This window comes from Alligator sinensis, unplaced genomic scaffold (assembly GCF_000455745.1).
Source record: "Alligator sinensis unplaced genomic scaffold, ASM45574v1 scaffold1008_1, whole genome shotgun sequence".
In the NCBI taxonomy this organism is placed as follows: Eukaryota; Metazoa; Chordata; order Crocodylia; family Alligatoridae; genus Alligator; species Alligator sinensis.
In genome coordinates, this window is record NW_005842013.1 from 82,178 (window position 1) to 108,953 (window position 26,776).

At 48.1% G+C, this 26,776-nt stretch overlaps 1 protein-coding gene across 6 annotated transcripts in view; it reads left to right on the forward strand.

Moving 5' to 3' along the window:
• The window catches only part of PAK1 (p21 (RAC1) activated kinase 1), a 91,444-nt gene that overhangs the window by 34,146 nt on the left and 30,522 nt on the right, over positions 1-26,776 (forward strand). For 3 of the 6 annotated variants that reach the window (XM_006021948.3, XM_025202060.1, XM_006021949.3), the window contains exons 2-5: positions 10,511-10,721; positions 17,165-17,265; positions 18,580-18,727; positions 20,598-20,635. In XM_006021948.3, coding sequence (XP_006022010.1) covers positions 10,532-10,721; positions 17,165-17,265; positions 18,580-18,727; positions 20,598-20,635 — 477 coding nt within the window. In that variant the 5' untranslated portion in view covers positions 10,511-10,531. Of the gene's footprint in view, positions 1-6,274; positions 6,300-10,510; positions 10,722-13,514; positions 13,922-17,164; positions 17,266-18,579; positions 18,728-20,597; positions 20,636-26,049; positions 26,088-26,776 lie in introns of those variants that run through there. The other 3 variants (XM_006021950.3, XM_006021951.3, XM_025202061.1) reach the window with 3 other exon arrangements.

Here is a 26,776-nt window from a genome sequence, read left to right on the forward strand (position 1 = left end):
ATGGCGGGAACTCCTTTGCACCGGGGTTTTCTCTATGCAACTGGGAATTGCACCGTGCAAAGAAAGCTCCATGTGGTGGGAAATAATTCTGCAGTGCCGAAGCACACACACAATCATACCCTTTGGGTCATGACAGATCTTAAACCGACTAATCCAGCCCTAGGCCCCTAGCGTATTAATAAAGCTTCTAGTTTTTTAATGGGAGAAAAATATGCGTTGTTTTAGATGAGATGATGCACCTCACCAAATGCACCTCCTTTTTGCAAAATGCTAGTTCCACCCATGGCAATGCTGCTTTTGGGGATGAAGTCAGTGAACAGAGCGCTCCTCAAAGATGCTAGCCAGGAAAACATTATAAATCCCATTAACAGAATGGGTACACGACTACTGTCGGCGTAGGCTTCCCATACCCGTGCTCCTGCCTGTGCTGCATATGGTGATATTATTAAACGTGACCATTTTCCATTTGTGTTGTCGCAGGAACAGCTTCCACCTGCATTGGGAAAATAATAATGGTGCCTTTAAAACCACTTGCAAACAAAATATGACTACAGAGTTTAGCATTGACGGGGCTTTTTAAATTTGTGGAGGTTTGATGGTCACCGAAGGAATCTGAAAAAATCTGGCGGATGGCAAATGTTGGATAATCACCAAGCTCTTGGTGAGCCAGGTTCATTTTGCAGCTCCTGAGAGAGACTCTGAATGATGAATAGGAACGGAGGTTGCTTTTTGAGGGTCGTGCACTGGCTGAAGCACAGGACCAGACTCGGCTCAGTTATACCGCGTGACTCGACGGTAGCGACTGGAGTGGTTAGTTCAGATTCACACCAGCGTAGCTAGGATTCGAAAGGAGCTTGGATCTACATGTGAACTTTGAGCCTCAGGCCCATCTTGCCTTTTGCAGCTGAAAGATAATTAATAATTCAGGCGCCTCTGGTGCGACTGCTGCTTATCTGCAATTTGGATTTATGGCTAAGTCCCTCACCAACACACGGCCTTTATTATGCGTGTGGTTTAATTAAAGGAGCTCCTACCAGTTTCTTCTGTGCTCCGAGGGTGAGACTTGGATGAAGAATGAAAAGCCTTTCGCCGGGTGCTTAGGCCCCTCGACACTGTGTCCCTCGCCAGAGTCAGCCCGGCAGGCGCAGTAAACCCGACCCTCACGATGAAGAACGAAAAGCCTTTTGCTGGGAAATCTCTTGGGTTTTGTTTCTGTGCATCCTAGGGAGCGAAGGGGAGGGGGTTGTGAAGTGTGAATTGGTTTTTTTCCCCTGCTGAGGGCTCTGGCTACTCTTTTTCTAGTCTGACTTTTGCAGCTGAAAATCGAAACCCTTCCCTGCTGTTCCTGTTAGCTCAAGTGAAATGAAAGCCAAGGCCGGACTTCAAGCCGGGTAGCAAAAGAGGAGCCTGCACTGACATTTGCAGCGGCAGCAAAGACAACTTGCTTGTTCTGGCATGGAAGTAGCACAGGCGCAGCTTTTCAGTGAATGGAGGGGAAATGCTGAGGATTGCTTGCCTGCTGCGGTAACTTGGCTCTCAGAGCGTCCATTTGGGTATTTCTGCTATATTACTGTTGGCACGGCTGTTTGGGAATGGAGCATGCGCTTAAAATATGCATTTGGGATGCGACAGATAGACCGGTCAATGAGAGGATGAAGGCGATCTTGGACAAAGAGGTTGCCTCTTTTATCTCTCCAGTCTTGTTAGGGTTTAGGTACCTTACTTGAGTGCTAGGCCCTTAACGAATAGATATAATGCAGATTAATTCCATGGAGAGAGTTTCTTGGAATTGAATCATGGCAGGGTTTTGGAAACGTGTGGGTTATTGCAGCAGTGTCTGCATGTGGGCAGACCCAGTGGTAGTCAGGAGGACTGAACCTGGGAAGCTGATCATAAAACCTTAAGCCCCAAACACCTGAGCTGAAGAATAACTCTGAGCTGCCACTGTGTAGGAAGCTATTATGATTAGTAACATCCTCCACTAAAGGAGATGCGGGCACATGTACGCTGCCAAATCTTCATCAGGGCAGGGGCCTCATTTTACAGACTCTATGGCGGTGCTTCCCAACCTTTCCAGACTTAAGGCCCCAGTCTGGAAAATGGTAGCTCTTACCTTTTGCTGGGTTTAACAGAACAGTATCAGCAATTTGTCTGAGACAGAGGACCCGGAAAGCCCTCACGCAACAGGTCAGAGTGTTTTTGACACTGGATTCCTATTTGAAATGTCTGGGTTCATCTTGTGAAACATATGCAGGTGTTTGCAGACCTAACGGTGCTAATTTTTGCACTGCACCCAGCAACACCCTTAAAAAGATCTTGGGATACTCCAGGGTCCTGCAACCACTGATTGAGAATCACAGGTCTACGGCCAAATAGGGCCACGGCAGGGCCAGGCTGACCTGCAAACTGCAGGCCCAGAGACTTTCATCTTGTGACTTCCTTCATCAGCCCCAAAATGTGTGGGTGAACTTCAGTGTTTTTGAAAGATGTCCTGTCTTGCCTGAAGGACTCCAGGGCTAAGTACAAACAGATAAAAAGCTTGAGGCTGAATCCATTCAATCTTTGCAGGTTAGTCTAAGCTGCCAAGATTGAAGCAGGTGAACAGACATTCGCTTTTGATTTTGGAAATGCAGCCACATGCCTGCAGTGGCCCAGGCTAGAAGCTGGGAGGTGCGGGGGGTGCTAGAGCATGTCTCCCAGCTCAGCTGGAGGTGCACAGCATCTGGGGATGCCAGGGGACTGTTCACTAACTTGGCTTTGGAGGGAATCTGTAAACTGCTTTAACCTAAATCGGTTCAGTCTGATACTACATCCATCCAGGTTTATCTTAAACTGGTTTGGGCCATTTTGAAAGTGGTTTAATGTGCACTGAACTTCTGTTATGTTACAGATCTGAACCAGTTTCCAATCACTTATACTGTTTTATGTGCAACTTCTGTCCATAGCCCGAGTGGAGGGACTTCTCCGTATCCCTTGTTCAATTCAAATTACTCTTAAACGGCTTATTAAAAAAGATAAAGAAAAAAGCTGGCAGGGGAGCCACACTGCAGTCAGTCGCTAGCACTCTGCAACAGATTCCCCCCACCCCCTGCATGGATTGGCATTGCCGTAGCAGATGGGTTCTGCTTCAAGTATGAAGTTATTTTGGGTGATCAAAAATGTCCCTGTAATATTAAAACAGCTAACCCTTCTTCGCATGGCATGAAAGGTGAGTTACGGGTGTGAGGTGGTAAGACGCCCCTTCCCTAGAGTCTGCCTATGCTTCATCCTTGGGCTGTACACGTTGAGCCCAGGCTGATGGGCTGCTTGTGCATGGCTTTCATTGGTGACCCAGGCTTGGTACTCGCACTGCAGTAATTGGCCGCAGAGTGAGGTTTTGCAGGCATCGTCTCTGGTTTAACATCCGGTTTGTTGTCTATCTCTCTGCCCCTCACAGTACTTACATCACCACTGCCCTTGGCTGCAGGCCTGCTTTGAAGATACGTGTGTAAGGGGTTCATGCCCTTCTTGCCCTTTCCTCTCCTCTGCCCTGCTCTCCTCCCACCCTTCCCCAATTTCATCTGGCCACCAGTAACCAGGTGATCAGCCAGGGGGCATAAATATGCTACCCATGCACGTTCACCCAGCATGGGTCAGGGTCGGAGAGCCACGTTTATTTATAGAAAGGTGAAATGCGGCCAGTGAGTGAGTGGTCTTTCTGAGCTGAGATGAAACTGCAGACTTGGTGTGGTTCACCACTGGGATTCAGATGAGGCCATGACACATGTGGGGGCAATCTCCACTGCTTCCTGTTGCAGCACTGAATACAGCTGTAGGGACAGTTGCTCTTCCAAAGAGGAAACAGTATATTGGACGCCTGTGTGTGTCTGTGCGTCTGCACTCCAATACCCTGGTATAACTGATCCCGGTTAAACTCATGCAGCCCCCTGGGCTGGATGAGGGGCATGGAGCTGGTCCTCAGGTTAGATTGGGCCCGCAGACCGGCCTTGCATACCAGATCCAGTGCATAGGGCTGGGCTGGTTGTGTGCGCCATATGCAGCTTATGGGGCTAATCTAAAACGCACAGCTGGATCATAGGGCTCCATGGGCCACATCTGGGCTGCAGGCTGGATCTCTGACACCCCTGAAATACATGTTTGTGGATCAGAGCATAGCAGATACAGAAATCTCAACACAAGGCTTAATTGGGTGGATCATAATCAGCATGGTGACTTTAATATCTTGTCATTTGGGGATACGGTCAAGATGACCACCGACCATAGCAGCAATGGCAAAACAGTGCCTCAGAAATAAATGTCTGACTTTTGTAGTGGGGGAGAGGAGAATTGGTGAGCTAATCTCTGGGTTTCTCATTACTACAGTTTTATTTCGTTTAGAAGTTGCAGCGAGTGAGCAACTCTCAGAGTCTGTCGTCCAGCCTGCATGAATTATAGATTGGCCTTTTATGAGCTCCACGTTGACTCAGCTATCGGTATGCGTTGGACAGAGAGATATCTTTATGGTATGTGGTGTAGCGTAGGTTTTGGCTCTGCTGCAGATTTTAATTGCTTTCTGTCTCGCAATTAGTCTTGCTAGCCTGGCTACAGAAAAAATAATACAAGTAAACACAAGCCAGCCTGATGCTAGACCCTTGAAGTTTGAGGGTTGGAGAACGGCCAGATGAAAATGACTTGGCCGGCCAACAGAAGGTCTTTTGTTAGAGGCCAAATGTTTAATTTTTTTTTAATTCAGGTGATGTTGGTGCCTAGAGGGCTCATGTTAGGTACTAGTGAGACCCATAGTAAGAGACAGGCCCCAATCTTAATGGCATACAAGCTTAAAACTAGTAGCACATCCTGATCCATCTCTTCCTCGCATCAGCACGCACAAATGAGGTAGAATTCCCTTCTGGCATACAGTTCATATTTTGGGCCCGTAACGGCCAAAGTCAGCAGCAGTTTGCTAACTCGTGTGGATAACTTTTGGATTTAGGGTGTCTGGAAGGCCCTCAGGGTGAAATTCTGCTCTGATATGCTGTCGCTGCTGGAGAAAACCTTTCTGTATCTCTTACGCTCTCATCTGGAGCTGTCTGGCTCACCTGCTCACCCATTCATAACCACATAACACCCCCAGGGCTGGAACGTGTCAAGTCCAGTCTCTTCTGTAACGTGTCTTTAGTCCCCTGGCATAATCGACTTTGGCTAACCAGTATGAAGAGATTTAAAAAGTTTCAAGAGCACCATAACTAGCTGTGTTTGCAACTCATAGCAGTCCTAAGCTTTCCTCTTTTTAGTACATGCCAGAATGTATTTTAAGACTGCTTTGTGCTGAGCCATATGGACTTCTGACTTCTAATACTGCAAAGCAACCACAGAAACAATAGCATTAGACCGTAGAGATGCCTTTTGTGGGGTTTGGTTTGAGTGTTGGCATTTTAATATATGGTAATTGAGAGTAATCATGTCTGCCTCTAAGATGTATCCCTCATCTGTCTGGAGTTGAAAGGTTCTTCTGCTGTGTAATTATGTTTCCATTGTCGTTAATCATGCCATTGAAATGTAAAAACAGTTCCTTGTGGAGCAGTCCACTATTGCAAACAGCACAATCAAAAGCAAGGGAAATGAGGTTGCATGGCTTTTGTCCATCTGGATTGCTTGGAGCAGAGATGATTCAGTGACTCTGGCGTGATGCTACCAGGAGCCAAGCAGGGTGTAAAACAAGGCAGATCCTTTCAAAGGAAGAGGGCAGCTAAGTCAGCTATGGATTGAAGATGACTTAGGTGGTTGCTGGACTCTGGGGAGATGACTCTGTCCTCAGGCATGCAGCATAACTCACGCAAGATGGAGCGTTTGGTTTTGGCTGGGAAGGTAGGGGAGTGGGCTTGGGGATGCTGATGAATTCCTGTCCATTTGGCAGTGCCCACTTTCTGCGCTTTCATCATCTCTCGGCTCCAGATGCATGGGTTTTGCTCTGTTTCAGGCGAACATCCTAGGCAGAATCTCGAAGACCTTTGGAAAAGCCGTCTCTAGAACGTGGACCGTGATCCTGAGCAGGCATCCGGGACCGAAATCCCGGCACCTGCAGGGAAGTGGCTGTGGAGGTTGGGCTTGCTGATCCAGAATCGACTCTCATAACTGGAGGTTGGGCTAGATTCGGTGCTTTTAACTCTGTGGGCTTTAGGGGTGTCCCCCCCTCCATGCAATAATCTGGTAATGCCAAGTGTCGCAAAACCATCGCACGACTCGGGATTTCAAAGTCAGAATAACTCAGACTCGCGATTTCCTGGTTCAACCCTCAGATCTCCAGATTTTCCCAGCTGGTAAGTAGAGGGGAAGGGGCCGGGGCCGGGGCAGGGGCAGGGAGGAAGGAGATTAGGGTCCCCCATGGTGAGGGAGGAAGTGGGGCAGGAGCAGGGGTCTGGGGCCGGGGTGGATCATCCAGAGGCGCAGGGCAGGGGTGCATGGGGGCACATGTCCCCTGCGGGTCTGTGGTGGGATACCCACTGCAGGCTGGGGCTCTGCACCCTGCTGCCTTGCCCCAGGAGCTCAACCACACGATGCCATTGCCACCTGCCAGGCAGACGGGGGACACGGTGCCCGTAGGCTGCCCAGTGGCAGGGGGCTCACTGGGGGCAGGGAGCTCAGCTCCTGGGGCAAGGCAGTAGGGCGTCCCAGCCCGCAGTGGGCAGCCCACATCTGACCCGCAGGAAACATGTGCCCCCATGCCTCCCCTGGGGGTGCACGCTGCTGCGGGGGAGTCGCACCCCTCATCTGCACCCCTGTCTCTGTCTGTCTGCTCCTCACTCCCAAGCCACAGCCCCCCCAGCCCTGCTGGTGCTTCTTACTCCTGACCCCACAGTCCCCCGCATCCTGCCACGGCATGTGGGGACCCCCCTGTCCAGGCCCCAACCCACACCCACAGCCCCCAACGCCTTCACAAATCACCCTGCCACACACACACACACTTCAGAAATAACATCTCATGATTTACGTGCCAATCTCTTGATTTTTGCAAGAGTTCATCTTGTGATTTTCAGCATGGTGGGGCTGGCAATACTGATAATCTCATGGAGACTAGACTAACCGGCCCCCCTCTCATGCTGTCTGTGTGTGTGGGGTGGGGGGGTAATAGCAATTCAAGAAACAAGGGGTGTGTGTGGCTGTGGTGAGGAAGTATTTGGTTGGCTCCAGGGGACAGTGCTGCAGCTGATGCTTCTTCATCTGAGGAAGCATGTCAAAGGGAGCAAATATGTTCGTATTGCCCAAACTTCCCCCCTCTTACTCACGGGTACTAGCCATAACTCTTTTTTTCCATTGGGGGTCTTAAAGCATTTGCCTCTTCCTGTGGGGAAGGGCTGTATTACGGATGGGGAAGCAGAGGCAGAGGGAGAGGACTCCACCTCCCCAGGCTTTCACAGCAATTTGGTGGCTGAGCTGCGCATGGGACCCAGGTGTCCTGTCTCCTAGTCTTGCATATTAGCCCTAAGACTGTGTGCCCTGTATCTTGACTTGAATTGGCCTCTCTTCTCCCTCCTACCCATCCCTCTTTGCCCTCCACCGTTGTGCTGCCCGTTGTCCAAGATCCCTCTTTCCTGTTGCTTTCTCTTGTCCTGCCCCCCAGCTAATCTGTTCTCTCTCCCCTGTCCTCAGTCAATTTTCCTTATATCCTTATGTTGCCCAACAGATGGGTAGTGGGTGGGGTGCTGCCTTGTCCTCCTCGTTGCTCCCTGACTCTGTGCCGCGCTCAGGCGCCGTGGGGGAGAGGGAGTCAGCAAGGAAGTGGCTTTTCCTGCCCATTCACCAGTCCCGATAACTCCCAGAAACCATGGGCGCTTGTACACGTGACGGGGGTGTAGTCCTCAGGGTTTTATTCTATGCTTCCTACATTGAAATGGCGGGTTTTTAATTGAAACCCACTGTTTCAATTTTTCCATCACTTTACAATGAGGGGCATGATCCTGTTTTTTGTTGGAGCTGGAGCCTGCCCACGGTCGGGGTGCTGGTGGGCCAAGCGGCTCCTGAGCGGTGGGGAGCCTTGGTCCTTCTCTCTATGGTGGCAGCATCCCTGGGGGCCACCCAGGCAGGCTGCTAGCAAGCTGGGTGCTTCCCCAGGTCAGAGGAAGCACCCAGCCCATGGGCGACTGGTGCCTCCTGAGTCTGGGGGGCACCTGCAGAAGCCAGCGATGCCATCGGGGACGGCGAGCACCCGCAGAAGCTGGCGTCGGCATCTGGGGCGCAAGCTGACAGCTGCATGGATGCACTTTGCAACATTACAAACTAAACTACATCCAGATGTAGTTTAGTTTGCAACCATGCAAAGTCGTTTAAAACCCCCAAAAGTCTTGCACGTGTACAGTGTGTTGCCATTAAGCCACACAGTGACATTTTGGTCACGTGTGCATGTTAATGGCATCACGTGTACAAGTGCCCCAGGAGACTGAACTTCAGAGGAAGGAAACTTTGATTGCTTCTCCCATCCCTGTCTCAGCTGGGAGCAAGTAGAAAGTGGCAGCACCTACAAATGCGACTATCGCTAGAGAGGACCGAGGTGGCAGATATGTGGCCACTGATGCATGGCAGGGAAGATATCATGGGGTGATTTTCAGCCCAGGTGGTTGTACTTACCTTGGAGGGGGAGATCCCCTTCTTCTCAGCCTAGAATGACTGGGTGTAGCTGGAGGGTGAAGACCTGTCCCTGGCACTACAGGCAGGCTGACCCCTGCAAGAGTCTGCAAATGCCTCTAAGCGTGAGGATCTCAGCTACACAATTTATGGTGGTGGGAGTTGCTCTCCTTTCCCTCTCGCTTGCTCCTTTGGGGGTTTGGCTAGGGGCAAGTGAGACTAAGGTGCATCTGAACTCCAAGGCCTCTAAGCTTGAGGCTTGCACATAGGATGCCTGCCATGGATTTGGGGGTATCTGAAACCCCAGGCTGAAGATCCTGAGATAGAGGAGACTAGTACTGCACAGATTTGAATGGTTGAGCTCTGCTCAGTTGCTGCAATTCAGAACTGCTTTGGCTGCTTTGGCCCGAGACATGAAATTAAAAAACATTAAAAAAGTGAACTTCCCCTCGGCTCTCCCCGCTGCCATGGGTGCATTGCACCCTCCTAACCATTTGCTTCCTCTTGACTCTGCGTGTGAAAGCAAAGCCCTCGGCAGTCTGTGCAGGTCCCTTTGCAGGTTTCGGCTGTGCCTTTTGTGAGCTGCTGGTGACATGAAACGGTTCCTTGTCAGCGAAGCCTCGGGGGTTTCCATGTCGGGTGGGATTGCTGCCCGCAGACCGCTGTCTTGACAAAGAAACCTCCCTCCTCCAAGCGTCCTGGTCTCTGCATCCTCCACTGTCTGCCTTGCTGTCCGCTTCTGCTATGTCCCACGTGCACGTGGGGGAATGGCATGAGGCTTGTGGCCCGCGGAGGACCAGATGCTGAAACACACCCAGACAGATGGAGAGCCCCAGGGACAAAAGCTTCTCCTGGAAGTCATGGTGGTAACCCTGAGGCAGGTGGTGTGCAATAATTGCCCTTTTCTGTACTGCTTCCTTATGACAGGAATTGCTGCTCTGAGACTGAATTCAGTGGCTCACCTGGTGTCCTGTCTGGGCATTGAAAACCTCAGGGTAGCCAGCTGCTGCTCTTGGAAACTTGTGCCTGGAGTTTGATATACAGAGACACTGAGCACACGTTTCTCTGCCCACGAGGACCCCGAGTCTTTCTCAGGCTCTTCGGTGACTGCCACCTCCCTCCTGGAGCACGGCCCGGTTGGTTCTCGGGAGCCGTCTGCTGGCACGCAGCCCAGCTAGGTTGGGACGTCCTGGCCATGCATCCTTCCCAAGGAAAACAACTTCAGAAGGAGCAATTAAAAAAAAATTAAACTAAAACAAGTTTGCATTTTCTCCCCTTGTGCAGTGGGACAGGCTCTTGGGCTCAACATTAGTGCAGAAGTAATAGCTCCCGACTTGGGTTTCCTTATTGCTTGCAGAACCGGAGAGCGGCCTGGCTAGTTGTTATTTTATTCTTGTTTGGAAACTAAGTTTTCATGAAAAGCTTGAACCCCCCATCAGCTCTTGTTTCCAGACAGGCTGTATAGAAATTGCCCTTACTCCCATTTGGTGAGAGGCATGATTAATTGATGCCACTGAGTTATTCTGCATGGTGTTTCTGCATAGCTGTTTTGTTTAAACCTGCGCTTGAATTGCTGTGTGCATTTGGGGGATGTAGCCTGATGAAAGGAAATGTCCCAAAGCAATAAAACAAAGAGCATTTAAACTTGGTCTTGACATTGGAAATAAACTTCGGACAGATTTAGTGTTAAGTTTGTAAACCTGAATCCTTAGCTGCGTATTAATACAAAGGGAACGTTGCTGTGGGACCACACTTTGCTTGCTAAAAGAAATATTGTATGCAAGTTGGTGATCTGTAGCTGAGCTGCGAGACAGGACTGACTCATGGGTGGCTGGTTTGAAGGATCAGTTTGTGCATTTGCTAGCTACAATCACAAAAGGGATGACTGATTCTCTTTCTTGATCCCCAGTGACAGCTTCTTCAGCTGAAGATGTCCAATAATGGTATTGAAACAGAAGACAAACCTCCTGCCCCGCCAATGAGAAACACCAGCACTATGATCGGATCTGGAAGCAAAGACACCGGCTCTTTAAACCACGGCTCGAAGCCTTTGCCTCCCAATCCTGAAGAAAAGAAAAAGAGAGACCGATTTTACCGATCAATCTTACCAGGAGATAAAAGTACAGTAGTTTGATATATCTTTTTATTTCCTTCCACAAACTTCCTTTCCGCATGATGCTAAGAGTCAGATTTTGGCTGGGAAGTGATCCTTATGTCTTTGGAGGCTCATTCAGGACACGTAATATTTGTTGGATATGAAACTGTATTGGTCATGTTGGAAATATGTGGTTGTGCTTTGGGAATCTCTTTTCCTAATAATTAACCATGTTCTCTTGCCGTTCTTCCTTTCCCGTTTCTGTTTCTCATGCAATGGGTGTGTGAGGGGAGTGCGTGGACTATGCAGATGACATCAAGTGACTGTCCCTGGAAACAAGGAATTGGCCCTCTTTTTCAGCGGTTGTCTGAAGTGACTTTTCCTAGTTGCAACTATTGCAGCTAAAGGAAGCCTTGGCCCGCTTTAGTCCAACGCATACCGATAGCTGAGTGTGGTCGTGACACTGAGAGCAGACTAGTACAGTACAAGTGTGCCTGAAGGGCCATCTCCCACCAGGCCTGTTACATGTTGCTGCCTTGTCTTTGCCCTAAATCGCCGAATGTTTCAGATGTGATCTGTCATTTTTGTTCTATTTTAAAACTTCGAGGCGGACATCATCTACCCACCACTACAAAAAATCCATCGGTATAATTTATCGCCTAATTTCCTCCAAGTTGAAGGAACTCCTTCTGCTGTAATGGGGAAGAGAATAGATGGAAATGGGGAAAGAACTATGTCCTGTACATGCAAATTTAATTTCTACCATTAGGATATTTTAAAGACTGCGCATTTATCATGCGAATCTCTTGAAATGATAGATGTTTTCCAGTCCTTAATCTGTCCTGTTTCCTTTTATATCCATAACCTATTTTAGGGAACCTTGTCCTTTATAATACATGATCTCTCCGCTTCTCGGAGGATTGATAGTGTGCCCATCACCCTGGCATCTGCTCCTACATCAGTGGCTCTTTCTCTAGTTTTATATGTATGGTTATCTCTGCTTTCACTCTTACAGTCGGGTGTTGGACTCCTTTGTTCTGGTTATTAATGTAGTCCTATGATTTCTTCCTGCTCTCCATTCTCCGAATGGTGAAGATTCAGATTTGTAAAGCTGCTGTGAAGGAAACTGGTATACGTTCTCACATACTACACATGCACTTCCCCCTTAAAAAATCAACTCCTGGAAATTGTAGTGCTCATGAGACAAGAAATAGTTTTTGCCAATTATAAGCTGCGTGCAACTGCTAGGAAGCAGACCAACAAGCAGGCTCTTCTCTCTAGCTGCTGCTACTCAGTGTGCATCTACATGAGATGCTAACTGCGCAATGGCCTAATAACACTGCACAGTATTGTGCTAGGCAAAACCCATGCAAATACGCTACGGTGCAGTAGTTTTAGGCAACTGCACAGTTAGCATCTGCAAAAACCCACGTGCTGAGGCTACTGTGCAGTAGCGTGTTGATTTAGTATTTCGCTATCCAAGTACTAAACTTAATGCACAGTAACTACGGCTCATTAATGAACATGTAGACGCACCCAGTAACTACAAAGGAGGATCTTTTTTCTTTATTCTGCTTTTCAAAAATAAGGTGTGTATTATATTTTGGGGAATGTTGTATGTGGGAAAATATGGTACCGGCTCCACAGCACCCTGTCCCTCTCTGCTCTGTACTGAGGGCTGGTTTCCTATACCTCCTTAAGGCAGCCTCTACTTATCAAGCACCACGAAAAGCATGGCCAATGTCAAGGAAAAATGAGTCATTCGATGGTGAGAGTGAGCGGAGCTGCATGTGAGATATGAATGCACGACTGGTGGTTTTTCTTTGCAGTGCCGTGGTTGCTATACAGCAGGGCTGTCCGGCTCTTGTGGCTGTTGTGGCAGACACGGCTTATTTTGGGGCAGGGCAGAGCAGATGGAGGGCCCTGCTAAGCTTGCTGGCCATGCAGCGGGGGGAGCAGGGGAGCTAGTGCTGTCTGTGCAGGGTGGTCCTGGGGAGCTTGCGTAGCATGTGGCCCATGGCTTGTGACCAGCGTGGCGTGGGGTCTCTGGATGTTCAGCCGGATGAGAACAGTACCAAATACTAAATGCTGGGCCAGTGGAAAGTGTTTCCCAGTGGACTTCTTTGGTTGAGGAATTGTCACTGGCAGGTATTGGTAGGGTCAAATACTGGAATTATATATTGGGATCCTCCTCCTCTGTTCCCTTTCACATCTGCCCGTGTAATCTAGCACAACACAGAATAAGAGGATTTGGTAATCCCTGAGATCTGCACCAGTCCTTGGCTGGCCCAGGTGAGTGGTGGCCCACAAAGGCTAAGCTTTATAGGCAAAACAGATGTTTTCCAGGTTTAAAAGGCAGGGCTGAACACCTGTGGAAGTCATGTAAATAAGAAGACTATTTAGGTAGCTCATACTGCTTAGTCCATTAAGAACATAGAAACGCTCATTTGGTGGAAACACTGTGCCCTTTCATGGTCCATTGGGGTGACATGTCCACTTACCTAAAACAAGCTCTGATGAGCCAACGTAGATACTATTTTATATTAGTATATTTTAAGTATTTGAGTGCTGGTTTACTTAATCCAGGCGTGTTTAGGTATTTTTACAGCATCCAAAGTTGCAGGCTGGGGCTGTGTAGGATCGGTCGAAAGCTACAGGACATTGTCCCCGCTGGCAGTAGCAGGAGCTTGGAGGTTAGACTGCAAACCACAGTATCTGTCCCAGAGCTCTGAATATAACTTGAGATATGATATGATAAGCAAAAGGAAGAAGATACCTAGAAGAAAGACCAGGCTTGCATGGTTGCTCGCTGGAGGTAGGTAGGCCCCCCAAGGATTCTGGTTGAAGTCTGAGGTTCAGGAAGCCTGATCAACTCACTCATCATCAAGCACGTCCAGCTCCAGTCACGGTTTCGTTTCTGCCTGTGAGCTACACACAGAAAAAGAATGAAATCGTCAGTGCAGGTGCAGTTGCATTATTCATTCTTGATTGAAAACCTTGCATATCATTTGATGTAAGTGAGGCACATCCAAGCTGCAGCCCTGCTTATGTGAGGCTGCTTCTTGAATATTCATTTTTGTGTTTAATCTGAATTTGTAAGCAGCTGCGGGAGTCATCAGGACAGAATTCATTGATGCTGTTTGAGAAGGCATGCCGGGGTCGCTGATTAGTGAGACGTTTTCCCCCAGCAGATGTGGAATCTGGGTGCTAACTGCACCTACATAAGTAGGTCCAATTCAGGAGGTCCAAATATAGAGGCATGAAGAGTTCTGGGCTATGAATTTGGGGTGGTAAATGGCATAATGCTCCTTAGCTCTTTTGGGGCCCATCCTCCTTCAGACTGGTTTTGGGATCCGATCCAAAGGGTTTTGGTTGTCTTAGCACGGTTCTTAGCAGTGTCCCTCTCTTTTCTATCCCTTGTTGGCAACATACAGTTTTCTCTGCCTTTTGCTGGATACAGCTGCTGTCCTGCCTGCTGCAGATGTTCAACATCTGGTAACCAGCTGGTGTTTCTGGTCCTTCTCAGCTTCCCTCTCTGCTGGCTCCTCCTCTGCTTCATCTGTTTCTTTTATTCCTCCCTTCACAAAAGCCACCATTATTTTGCGCACGCTCCAATACACCCTATGTGTGATTTCTTTTCTGGCTTTATTCGAATCCTTCAGGCATGATATTCTGCAGTTACACCAGTTCAGTATAACCTGGAATAACTCCATTTATATCAGTGGCATTGCACTAGATCGCTATGGGTATAATGGAGAGCAGAACATGGCCCTCTAAAGCCACAAGATTCAAGTACTTCCAACTAGTTTCACTTGAAAAATGCTTTAAATGGTTGCAATGTGGAGAATTAGAATAGTGGCTCTTCAGGATATATGGGGTTTTAAAAAAACCCTACATTTTGGTGCTATGCATATTGAAAAGCCCCTGTATTGGGGGAAAGTCTGTCGTAAAAGAACTACCCATTGGCCAAGTACAGAGATTACACCTTTACCAGTATAAATGATTGGAAACTGGTTTGTACCCATAATAGAACAGAAGTTCGGCACATATAGATTGGTTTAAAAATAGTGGAGCCTGGTCTAAGATTTGCCTTTCCCACCAAAGGGCGAATGCGTTTTGTTCACTACCGATCGAAACTGTGCCACATTCAGAAAATCATGTCACAAAATCACGTAACGTGGATTGATTCCGCTTCAAGCTTTTTGAATGTCTGTATTTTAGTCTATAGACAGACAAGATAACGGCTGGAAAATGAGCAATTTAGGGCCGACTCCCGCTTGTGCCCTGGTTATTCACTCTCCCTATCTGTACCAAAAATGCTGAAGTCAGTAGATTTGATCAGTGCATCCAACCCTCACTCCAGTTTGCAGAGGACAGTACGTTTTAAAAGTAAAATGCATAAAATGTATTATACAATGGTAGGGCTTTGTTAGACTCCTCAGGGATGATCTTGGTATGTTTTTAAAAAATTGATTCCAGGCATCTCAGAGTTTAATTATTTCTGCTCTTTCCTGCCTGTTGTTCCTCTGTTTTACCCACCGTTCCGATTCTGTTGCCAACCTGAAATACTGTGTTGTGCTTTCAAATTATTTGGTCAGACCCAACTTGGTAGATTCTTTAGTTTCGGCACATGGTTTTAAACTTGTTTGGCGATAATATTTAGAGGTGCACTGATATATTGGATCGGCACCGATAACGGGAAAATTAACATTATCAGCAGTCGGCTTTTTTTGGTCGGTGTAGCTGATCATGTCACTGATAAATGCTGTGTGCATGCGTGCAGCCGCAGCACACATGGGGCCAGGAGTGCAGTTTGGAGAGCAGCGTCTGGCTGTTAAGTCTGTCCGGGGGAAGGTGGGGGGGAGGGGAGGGCAGGATGCAGGGTGGAGCCGTGGGCTGCTCATTCGGAGCTGCACAGGGGGTGGGGGCAGTTCCCTGCTGCTGCATGCACCCCTAGGGGAGGCATGGGGGGCATGTGCTCCCAAGATTTTTGCATGGGGCAAGGACAGGCAGTCTGCTGTGGGCTTGGGGCCAGGAGCTGCGTTGGCCTCTTCCTGGTGGGGTGGCCGGGTTAGGGCTGCACTCGGGGTAAGCTCAGCTGTGCGGAGCGGGCAGTGGCATGGGGGGGCTGCAGGGAACTTTGGGGTGGCCATAGCCCCGCAAGCCCCCCACTCGTGCCACTGCCACCTGTCCTGCTCCTGCCCACCTCGAACCAAGCCCTGTGCTGGGAAGAGGCTGGTGCAGCCCCTGGACCTGAGCCCACAGCAGGCAGCCTGCCTTCATCCCACACACAAATCCAGAGGGGACATGCCCCCCATGCCTCTCCTGGGGGTGAGCGCAGTGGCGGGGAGCCGCCCCAGTCCCCACTTGCTCTGCCTCTTGGACAAGTGGCCCGCAGCTCTGCCTCGCCCCAGCCCCTGCCCCACTCCTTCCCTCACCATGGGGGCCTCAATCTGCTTTCCCCCCACCCCTTCAGCCCCCTTCCCCCTGACTTACCAGCTGGACGCTGCTGGGTTGCATATCTGCTCGGTATCGGCCAAGAAAATCTTTATCAGTGCACCCCTAATAATATTATATCATATTCTTTTCTTAATTGATTGTCAGAGAAGATTATTTGCCAGCATAATGTGCTTGCCTTGAATGGTTCTGTTTTTTTAATCACTTAGTTGGAGGGGGTGTTTGACAAGAGCCAGTATTTGCCAATTGATCTTTTTGATCTCCAGTATGGACATATGCAGTATAGACAACTTTTATCTTTTGTTAATAGCAATGTATGAGTAGGTGATGTTAAACAGCTCTGTCTTCTTGGGATGGATTGGCGATGGTTTTTAAACTGGTTTCGCTCTGTGCCAGATTTGTTCAACTGCTGTAAATGTGTCCAGTTATTCCTACCCCTGGTTCATCTGGAGTAAATGGGGCACATTTTCAAAAATGCTCAGCACCCAATAGCTGCTGTTTCTGGTCTGATTCTCAGAGAGCTTTTACCTATTGTCCACCCAATACGTCCCCCTGAAAATCTGGTCCTGACTGGTGCTGAGCCTCTCTGAAGAGTTGGCCTGTGCTATCTTGTGTTACCTGCATTATGCTGTACTAGACTGGGGTGGTCAACCCCCAGCCTGTGGGCCAGATGGCTGGGGTTGCCTGAGGCCTGATCCCGATGTGTGGGACTGGGGCAGCATGGGACCTGATCCTGCACACTGACCCCACAGGTGATCTGGCCCACAGACTGGTCCTGTGCCACTCATCCAGCCTGTGCAAAGGTTGAGCACCGCTGTACTAGACTGAATGATGTGGTGCGTTGACCAGCTGCTTTCAATTCAGATGAAATACTTAGAGATCACTTGTGGCTTAAGGGTGTGGGTTACTCACAGGGTTCTTCATTGGTGGTAGGGTTTGGTTTCACAGGGACCTATGAGCTGCTGGGGAAGGCGTTTTGTTCTTGATGGATTTTGCTTTCCTCCCTGACAGCCAATAAGAAGAAGGAGAAAGAACGACCGGAGATATCCCTCCCTTCAGATTTCGAGCACACGATTCACGTTGGGTTTGATGCTGTCACGGGTGAATTCACGGTAAGTGAATTAGAAGAGCATTGCATGGCCGTGCTTGTCGTTGAAGGACGCGGGGCATATTAAACATACCTAAAGTAGTATTCGAAGGGACCCTGATAATCATCGAGCTGAACCTCTTGCAAAATATAGGCCACAGATTCCCACTTGGTAGAGAGCCAGACTACTTGATCTTTCGCCTGTTCAAACTTGGCACTAATATATTCCAGAAGGTTGGACTACAGGTAAGTTTTCCACTTTCTGGTGTGGTGGGGAGCGACGCAGCTTTTTCGCAGAATAGAAATGATCAATCTCTTCTTGTTAGAGCCATGTCTTCTCTGAACTCCAGATCTCTTCTTAGGAGGCAGGCAGCTGCAAACAAATGCCCATGCTAGTGTGTAGGACGTGATCTCTGAATTTGACAGTGATTTCAATTTATTCTTTTTTTTTTTTTAAACTTCTGTACAAATCACTGGGGAGACGAGATCACATTTGCCCACGCTTGGTTCTGAATTTGATTGTGAGATACGATTGAACAGCAGCGGCACCACACAAGTTGTTTGCAAGGATAATGGTGTTTGGCTTTCTCTCTTTAATAAACTTCACTTCCAGGGCCTCTGGGTGCCCTCACTCTATTCTTGCTCACAGTCACACTGTGCATGGCTGCCTGTGGTACTCATCAGCTAGCCAAGATGAGGCAGTCTGGCAAAGCAGCTGACTGGTAGATCCATCAATCTTTTAATGAGTGGGGTCGAACTCTCTGGAGTAGGGAGTCTGGTACCTGGGACACTGGAGTAGCAACAAATAGGAATATCAAATGATCTAGTGTTGACGGCTGACAACTGTCAGGGCTGGGCTAGGGTCCCCAGGCTTATCTTGCTTGTAGCTGAAGACATTTCCGTGGTGAAATTCTGTTTTAATATGTGGGATGAACATCTCCATAAGATGCCATTAGAACTACTCTACCACCACGACCAATGAGGCATAGGAACGTGGGACTGGAAAGGGCTACCTGGGCCATCAAGCCCAGTTTCCTCCCAGTCAAGACAGTGCATTACAATAGTATTAGGAAGCAGTGAGCGGCACCATAGCTCCGCTGGCGTGGAATTGCATGGTGGCAGAGGGTTTGCCAACGTGCATCAGTTTGCAGGGTCACAATTAAAGCTTCAAACCTTGCCCCTTGGGAGACAAATAAGTTGTTGGTCCACCAGGCTTTCCCAGATGCTGTCAATAATCCCCTTGAGCTTGAGTGAGAGAACTAAATGTTGCATGCCTCCAGGTTTTAAATATTCTTGATGTGAATAGGCTGGTGGTAACTGCCTGAAACATCTCCCCCAGGGTATGCCAGAGCAATGGGCTCGGTTACTGCAGACATCAAACATCACCAAATTGGAGCAGAAGAAAAATCCCCAAGCCGTGCTCGATGTGCTGGAATTTTACAACTCCAAGAAGATCTCCAACAGCCAGAAGTACATGAGTTTCACAGGTAGGTGGTCAGTCTTATTCTGCTGTTTAACTAGGCTTCCTGGTAGCCCCAGGCATTTAAAATCAATTTGAAGACTCACTTTTACAAAGGCACGGCAGCTGAGTCTCCAGCACAGCGAACAGCCCCCTTCCTTTGAAATCTAGCCCAAGAACCTGGTAATCACTTTGACAGATCTGGGTGTGAAACAGAAGAGGTGTCAGCTGGGCAGATCCCAAAACATGTAGTGCCTTGTGGATTAACACTGGTAAGTGGATCGCAGAGCTCTGGAGTTGTGGTCTTAGTGAGAAGAGTTCCTTTGGGAAGCGGTAATCACATTTTACACCAGCTTGGCTTTAAGATGTAGCTGCATCAATATGGCATCCTCTCCAGCTGCTCCAGGGCACATGCTGGATCTGGTCCGTGGGTGCCATCTGGACCGGCCCGTGGGGCCAGATGAGTTTGGCACCCCTGGCTACAGTGGATAAGACTGTCACATGAGTCTGCATTGCTCAGTGATCTTTGTTCATGATGGGGTCTCCTCATTGCACCGACAGGGTTTCTAGTACTCTGTGCATATGAATGAAAGCGCTGGCTCGGTTTCAGTTGCACTGATGCCTCTGGGGAATTGCACCCCTAACACCAGGGAAGAGCTTGCCCTGATTGTGCTTGCAGAGTGTTAGATTGTTATTGTACAGGATGGCAGCCTGCTTGGGGAAGTCCTTCGCACATCTTATTCCCTCAAGAAAACCCTCTTGGCGCATCAAGAGCCTGCAGGAGCTCCAAGCCGTAGATCGCTTGTGGGCAGCAACTCCACATAGTCAGACTTCTTGACAAAATGACCTCCTGTTCTCTTAAACTGAATTGGATTTGAAATGATTAATTTGTTTCTGGGGCTCCATCAGCTTCTGCTTCCCTCCACATGGCTGTGCATAGGGATTACAAAGGGCTGGAGTAGTTGGGATGCTTTTTGAACCTGGTTGGGAAGACAGTAAACTGTGTCTTGTAATCTGTCCAGGCTTTCTTGGAGCACAGGGAATTAGTGCTGCCTGGAGTGGTGTCCAGAGCACTGAGGCAGGTGTCCAGACACCCTGTACACTGGATGAGGAGCTTTAGGTGCGCTTTGGACTAGGACTCAAAGCAGTCAGCACTCTGAGCAGGGAACAGTCTCCCTGAGCTCGCCGGTAGGAAGCACCAAGGATGGAGATGTGTTTTTAAACAGGCCCCTTGTGCTGTAACGTGTCTTCATCCAGTCTGGATCTAGAGTCCAGAACCTCTTCCTAAGGGAAGTTGCCTACAACCCTCCTTTCACAAGCCAAGCAGGGACCAGTCCTTTCCTCGAACATACAACTGGAGGAGGAGGTGGCAGTGATGTCCCCCATGAGCAGGATCCTAGTGGTTGGACTACTTCCCCAGGGAGCGAGGGAGCTTGATTTAGTTTTATCACCACCATGTCCAAGAGGTTGCAGACCTACCTCCCTCACATCCCAGAAGACTGCCCTACCCACCTGGCTGGAAGCAGGGTAGGCACGGAGGCACCCTCTACCCACCCCTCCATTGTGGTGCAAAGGGCACAGCTTCAGAGTATTGACAGCTCGCTGGAAGTGGGCACACCTGGGTCCCAGCATGTGGTCTGCAAAAACCTCCTGCCTTGCCAGGAAGCAGGCGCTGGCTAAAATGTCATTAGCCCTTTCCTGGACCAAACTCTTAGACCCCTTAGTCACCCTGCACGGGGGTTCACCCTCCCTAAGATGGGGATAATTCCTTTCCCCACAGCAGTTTACTATGTTTCTGCAGTTCTTGCCACAGCTTATTGCAGCCTGGACCTCTAGGCATGGTTGCATTGCAAAGCACTCTCATAATAATTGCAGTGGTATCTGTTTCTCTGTTTCAGATAAATCTGCAGAGGATTATAATTCATCAAATACAGTGGTAAGTTTTTTTGTTGGCATTCATTTGGTTTTTCAAAGGTGCATAAAACAACGTTATAATCATTGTGCATTTAATGCTGGCTTGCTTTTTTCAAGTCTGGGGTATTCTAGACACCCGAAATATAGGTAAACAATATATTTAATGTATTTAAAGTCTTTTTAAAACATGCAAAAACTATGGTATCTGTCATTCTGATCTAAAAATGCGTATTTCTTTCCTTTCAGTTTTTCCTATAAACTCTCTGTGGCTGGAATATAAGGCACTAGACTCAAATGACTTTTATTATTAGTTAATTTACCACATTCATAGAAGCGGATCTTTTTTGTAGTAGTGACATTGGTGAGCAGCAGTGTAAATAGGTCTACACAAGAAAATCCAGCCTGGTTTTTTCAGTGTACCAGGTAGATTTTATAGGTATTCAATCCATAAATGTCTTTTGATCTAACCAAACCATTAAAAGCCCACACGATCTGACCCAACCACTGTCAATGATTAACTGCATTCTTCTCAGGGAGGTCTTTTCTTTTCTTTTCTTTGACCTTTACTCCTCTTCCCACCCCCATGCACATACACAGCACATATGGATGCAACCAGTATTCCCCTTTTATTGGGAGGATACAGTTAAGTAAGTGTTGATATTGCAACAGCCTGCAGGTTGGAAGAAGAGTTGTAGGGGAGGGAAATGATCTGGAGGGTGACACTAGGAAGCTGGGGCAAAGCTCCAGGGGTGTTTTTACATGTGCTTGGGGGGTGGGAAAGTGCTTTAATTAGAGCATCTCCAAGAGCCACTCTAATTAAAGCAGCCACAGTGTCTCGTGTATCAGCGACCCTGCACTTCAAAATGACAGCAGGATGCTTGAACTGAAGCTTTAGTTTGAGCTTTAGTTAAAGCCCCCGCACTGCCCATTTTGAAGCGCCGGGACACAGTTGCATGAGATGCAGAGACTGGCTGCTAATTAGCATGCTCCAGCAGACTCGATTAATCAAGTCTGTTCTGACATGCTGTAACAGAGCAGCCTCCCGGCATGTCTACAGGCACCCCATGTGCTCAGGGAATTTTGCAACAGCTTCGAACACATAATGCGCCTCGTGGCTGTAAGCACCAGGGCTGAATGCAGCGCGCTTAAAATAAAGATCCAAATTTGCTGCCATGGTGGTGGCGTGTATGGTGGTGGCAATAAATGGTGTCCCTTTATTAACGCACAGAGCTCTATGCATGAGACAGATATTCATAGAAAACAGTGTGTGCGTGCTCTCTGAGAGCTTGCTTACCTCTCAGATGCAACAGCTCCACCTCTCAGGCTCCCTCACTCCTGTCCCATTATGGAGATGGACTGGTTTGCTCTCCCTTTGTTCCAGGGCAAGGCATCCTTACCTCTGCTTTGGTCTCTCCCACAAAGGGAAAGCAAAACTTCCAAGTATTTCATCTTGTGAAAATGTGTGTTGACCTTGGTAACTTAAAATAAAAAGGATTAGCATTGGTAACATCACTAGTCCTGAATTGGTGTTAGAGCTGTTATCTTACCAGTGTGAGGCAGGGGCTGATTCTGTGAGGTGCTGAGTACCCCCATTTCTCTAAGCTCAGAGACAGATACTCAGTGCCTTGTAGGATCAGGCCCTTCAGTCGCACTTAATGACTTACCCTTCAGCACTCTAATGTTGACGGGGTCTGGAGACTTCAGAGATTTGAGGTTAGTTTAATTTAGTACGACTCTTTTAAGGTAACCTTAGAAAGCTCTTTCCCCTGCAAGGCACTGCCGGGACCCTGAAAATTGGAGCTAGAAGCCAACTCAGAGCTCCAAGATGTGTAATGGGCTAGGAGAAATATGCACTTTTGTCAGAAATTAATGCTTCTATGCAATTCTTGGACATTTCAGCTATATCCATTTTCCAAAAAAGTTAAAGGGACATTGGGTCTGATCGGTTTATTATGTATTTATTGATTAGATGTATATCCCACCACATCCAAAAGGCTCAGAGCAGCTTGCGGTAGACAAGTGACCCACATACAGGATTCCCAAAACAACACCCCAGAAACAGAGAACCCCAATTCCCAAGTCACCCCAACCACCACCTCCCTGCCGGGACCCCCACTCAAGCAAACCCTGCCAGCAATCCCAACCACACGCCCCAACTGCGACTTGCATCCAGATACAAGAAATCTCTTCCTGCTCCCTGCCCACCCAGTTGATAGTTTATGGGGTTTTACAGCAACATGGACTCTGGTTCTTTCTCTTGCTGCCCCGTATAAACATGGGAAATGTCCTTTTCATTTCCCTTGTATTGTTAAAGTGTATGGAAAAACAGATTTTTTAAATCAGTCTTTTATTTTATAGTTCTGGTGTCACCGTATCAATTATACATTAATAAAAACCGAAAGTAATATGTTGCCTGTATCTATGTGAGTAGTATTTACCATTAAGAATATCTATATAAAAAAATAGGGATAGGCATTACTTTACGTAGCATCTAAAAAGAAGGTAGATCCCTGCAGCAATACACATTTCTGAAATAGGATCTGCTGTTATGAGGCATGGATCACAACACCAAATCTCATGTCCGCCTTACTTTCTCTTAACTTTGAGAGAGCTTTTGAATTTATATTCAGTGTTTGGGCCCATCTCTGATCTTAGTATGGAGAAAAAAGGGCACCCATACATGTGATGGACGTCTCTCCGATGGGTGGTAATTAGCATGCGTCAAAGCAGACTCAATTAATCATGTCTGCTGTGAGTCTGTTGGAGCATGCTAATTAGCGCCCTTCAACAGCCTCCACATCTTGTGTATTTAGTGTCCCTGCATTTCGAAATCGCGGCGGGTTCTGCAAGCTTGAGTTAAAGTGCCTTGCTACCATTTTGAAGTGTGGGACACTGAATACACATGATGCTGCCGGTACTTTAATTAGAGTGGCTCTCAGAGCTGCTCTAATTAAAGTGCCCCCACCATAGAGCATGTGTATAGACACCCAAATGTTGTACCGAACTTTCCCCACTTTGATACAGGGGGTGCATCTAGGTAATTAATGCAACACAATAAGCTCCGGAGCAGCTCAAGCTGGAGTCAGCTGCTCCTGGGCGCAACGTCTACAGGTGTGCCTGGGACTGCAGCAGTTTGAGCTGGGGTGGAGAAGCCCTAGGCTGGCAGGGGGCACAGAGGGTGGCAGTGTTGGGTGGCGGAGGAGCTGGTGGGAGCCAAGGGTCTGGCCCTTGGCTGGCTGGGCTTACCGGGTACAGTTTGCTTCTGGTGGTCACTGTCTATGTGCGTGTTTAACCACACTTACTGACTCCACTGTACGATAGTACTGTCCCCAACAGTACTATCTTACAGAGGAGTGAGTTAATTTTACTGTGCCCTAATACCAGCGCATGTTTAGACGGTAGCACTTTACTGCAAAGCTAATTAATCTATTCCACAGTAAAGCGTACATGTAGACGCACCCATGGGGAAGTTGCCATTTGCCCCTTTGGGAGAGAGAAGGAAAACCCCTTTTCTTCCTTTCTTGTGCCCCTGCAAGTGCAGTGCAGCAGTAGGATGCCTGGGACATATGTCATGTGTCATTTGGTATCGCTGTGAGAGAGGATGTAGAGGTGCTTAGGCCCGAGTGAACCCAGCCAGCCATTAATGTGAAAATGCGGTAGTCTGATTTCTTAGCAGGTGAGATCGCACTGAGCAAAGGAAGTGAATCTGTACCCAGAACATTGTTTTTATTACTCTAGTTATTAAAATCTGTGCAGTGCTTCTGCCAAAGCTTGTTTTGTTGGCAAAGCAACGTGCTGTCACTGCGCTAACAATCTGTCCTCTTGTTATTCCTGACACTTAGTGTTGTCCTGGAGGGAGAAGCTGCTGGAAAAAACAATTTCCCCCCCCCCCCGGGCTTTAAGATGTAGCTGCATCAATATGGCATCCTCTCCAGCTGCTCCAGGGCACATGCTGGATCTGGTCCGTGGGTGCCATCTGGACCGGCCCGTGGGGCCAGATGAGTTTGGCACCCCTGGCTACAGTGGATAAGACTGTCACATGAGTCTGCATTGCTCAGTGATCTTTGTTCATGATGGGGTCTCCTCATTGCACCGACAGGGTTTCTAGTACTCTGTGCATATGAATGAAAGCGCTGGCTCGGTTTCAGTTGCACTGATGCCTCTGGGGAATTGCACCCCTAACACCAGGGAAGAGCTTGCCCTGATTGTGCTTGCAGAGTGTTAGATTGTTATTGTACAGGATGGCAGCCTGCTTGGGGAAGTCCTTCGCACATCTTATTCCCTCAAGAAAACCCTCTTGGCGCATCAAGAGCCTGCAGGAGCTCCAAGCCGTAGATCGCTTGTGGGCAGCAACTCCACATAGTCAGACTTCTTGACAAAATGACCTCCTGTTCTCTTAAACTGAATTGGATTTGAAATGATTAATTTGTTTCTGGGGCTCCATCAGCTTCTGCTTCCCTCCACATGGCTGTGCATAGGGATTACAAAGGGCTGGAGTAGTTGGGATGCTTTTTGAACCTGGTTGGGAAGACAGTAAACTGTGTCTTGTAATCTGTCCAGGCTTTCTTGGAGCACAGGGAATTAGTGCTGCCTGGAGTGGTGTCCAGAGCACTGAGGCAGGTGTCCAGACACCCTGTACACTGGATGAGGAGCTTTAGGTGCGCTTTGGACTAGGACTCAAAGCAGTCAGCACTCTGAGCAGGGAACAGTCTCCCTGAGCTCGCCGGTAGGAAGCACCAAGGATGGAGATGTGTTTTTAAACAGGCCCCTTGTGCTGTAACGTGTCTTCATCCAGTCTGGATCTAGAGTCCAGAACCTCTTCCTAAGGGAAGTTGCCTACAACCCTCCTTTCACAAGCCAAGCAGGGACCAGTCCTTTCCTCGAACATACAACTGGAGGAGGAGGTGGCAGTGATGTCCCCCATGAGCAGGATCCTAGTGGTTGGACTACTTCCCCAGGGAGCGAGGGAGCTTGATTTAGTTTTATCACCACCATGTCCAAGAGGTTGCAGACCTACCTCCCTCACATCCCAGAAGACTGCCCTACCCACCTGGCTGGAAGCAGGGTAGGCACGGAGGCACCCTCTACCCACCCCTCCATTGTGGTGCAAAGGGCACAGCTTCAGAGTATTGACAGCTCGCTGGAAGTGGGCACACCTGGGTCCCAGCATGTGGTCTGCAAAAACCTCCTGCCTTGCCAGGAAGCAGGCGCTGGCTAAAATGTCATTAGCCCTTTCCTGGACCAAACTCTTAGACCCCTTAGTCACCCTGCACGGGGGTTCACCCTCCCTAAGATGGGGATAATTCCTTTCCCCACAGCAGTTTACTATGTTTCTGCAGTTCTTGCCACAGCTTATTGCAGCCTGGACCTCTAGGCATGGTTGCATTGCAAAGCACTCTCATAATAATTGCAGTGGTATCTGTTTCTCTGTTTCAGATAAATCTGCAGAGGATTATAATTCATCAAATACAGTGGTAAGTTTTTTTGTTGGCATTCATTTGGTTTTTCAAAGGTGCATAAAACAACGTTATAATCATTGTGCATTTAATGCTGGCTTGCTTTTTTCAAGTCTGGGGTATTCTAGACACCCGAAATATAGGTAAACAATATATTTAATGTATTTAAAGTCTTTTTAAAACATGCAAAAACTATGGTATCTGTCATTCTGATCTAAAAATGCGTATTTCTTTCCTTTCAGTTTTTCCTATAAACTCTCTGTGGCTGGAATATAAGGCACTAGACTCAAATGACTTTTATTATTAGTTAATTTACCACATTCATAGAAGCGGATCTTTTTTGTAGTAGTGACATTGGTGAGCAGCAGTGTAAATAGGTCTACACAAGAAAATCCAGCCTGGTTTTTTCAGTGTACCAGGTAGATTTTATAGGTATTCAATCCATAAATGTCTTTTGATCTAACCAAACCATTAAAAGCCCACACGATCTGACCCAACCACTGTCAATGATTAACTGCATTCTTCTCAGGGAGGTCTTTTCTTTTCTTTTCTTTGACCTTTACTCCTCTTCCCACCCCCATGCACATACACAGCACATATGGATGCAACCAGTATTCCCCTTTTATTGGGAGGATACAGTTAAGTAAGTGTTGATATTGCAACAGCCTGCAGGTTGGAAGAAGAGTTGTAGGGGAGGGAAATGATCT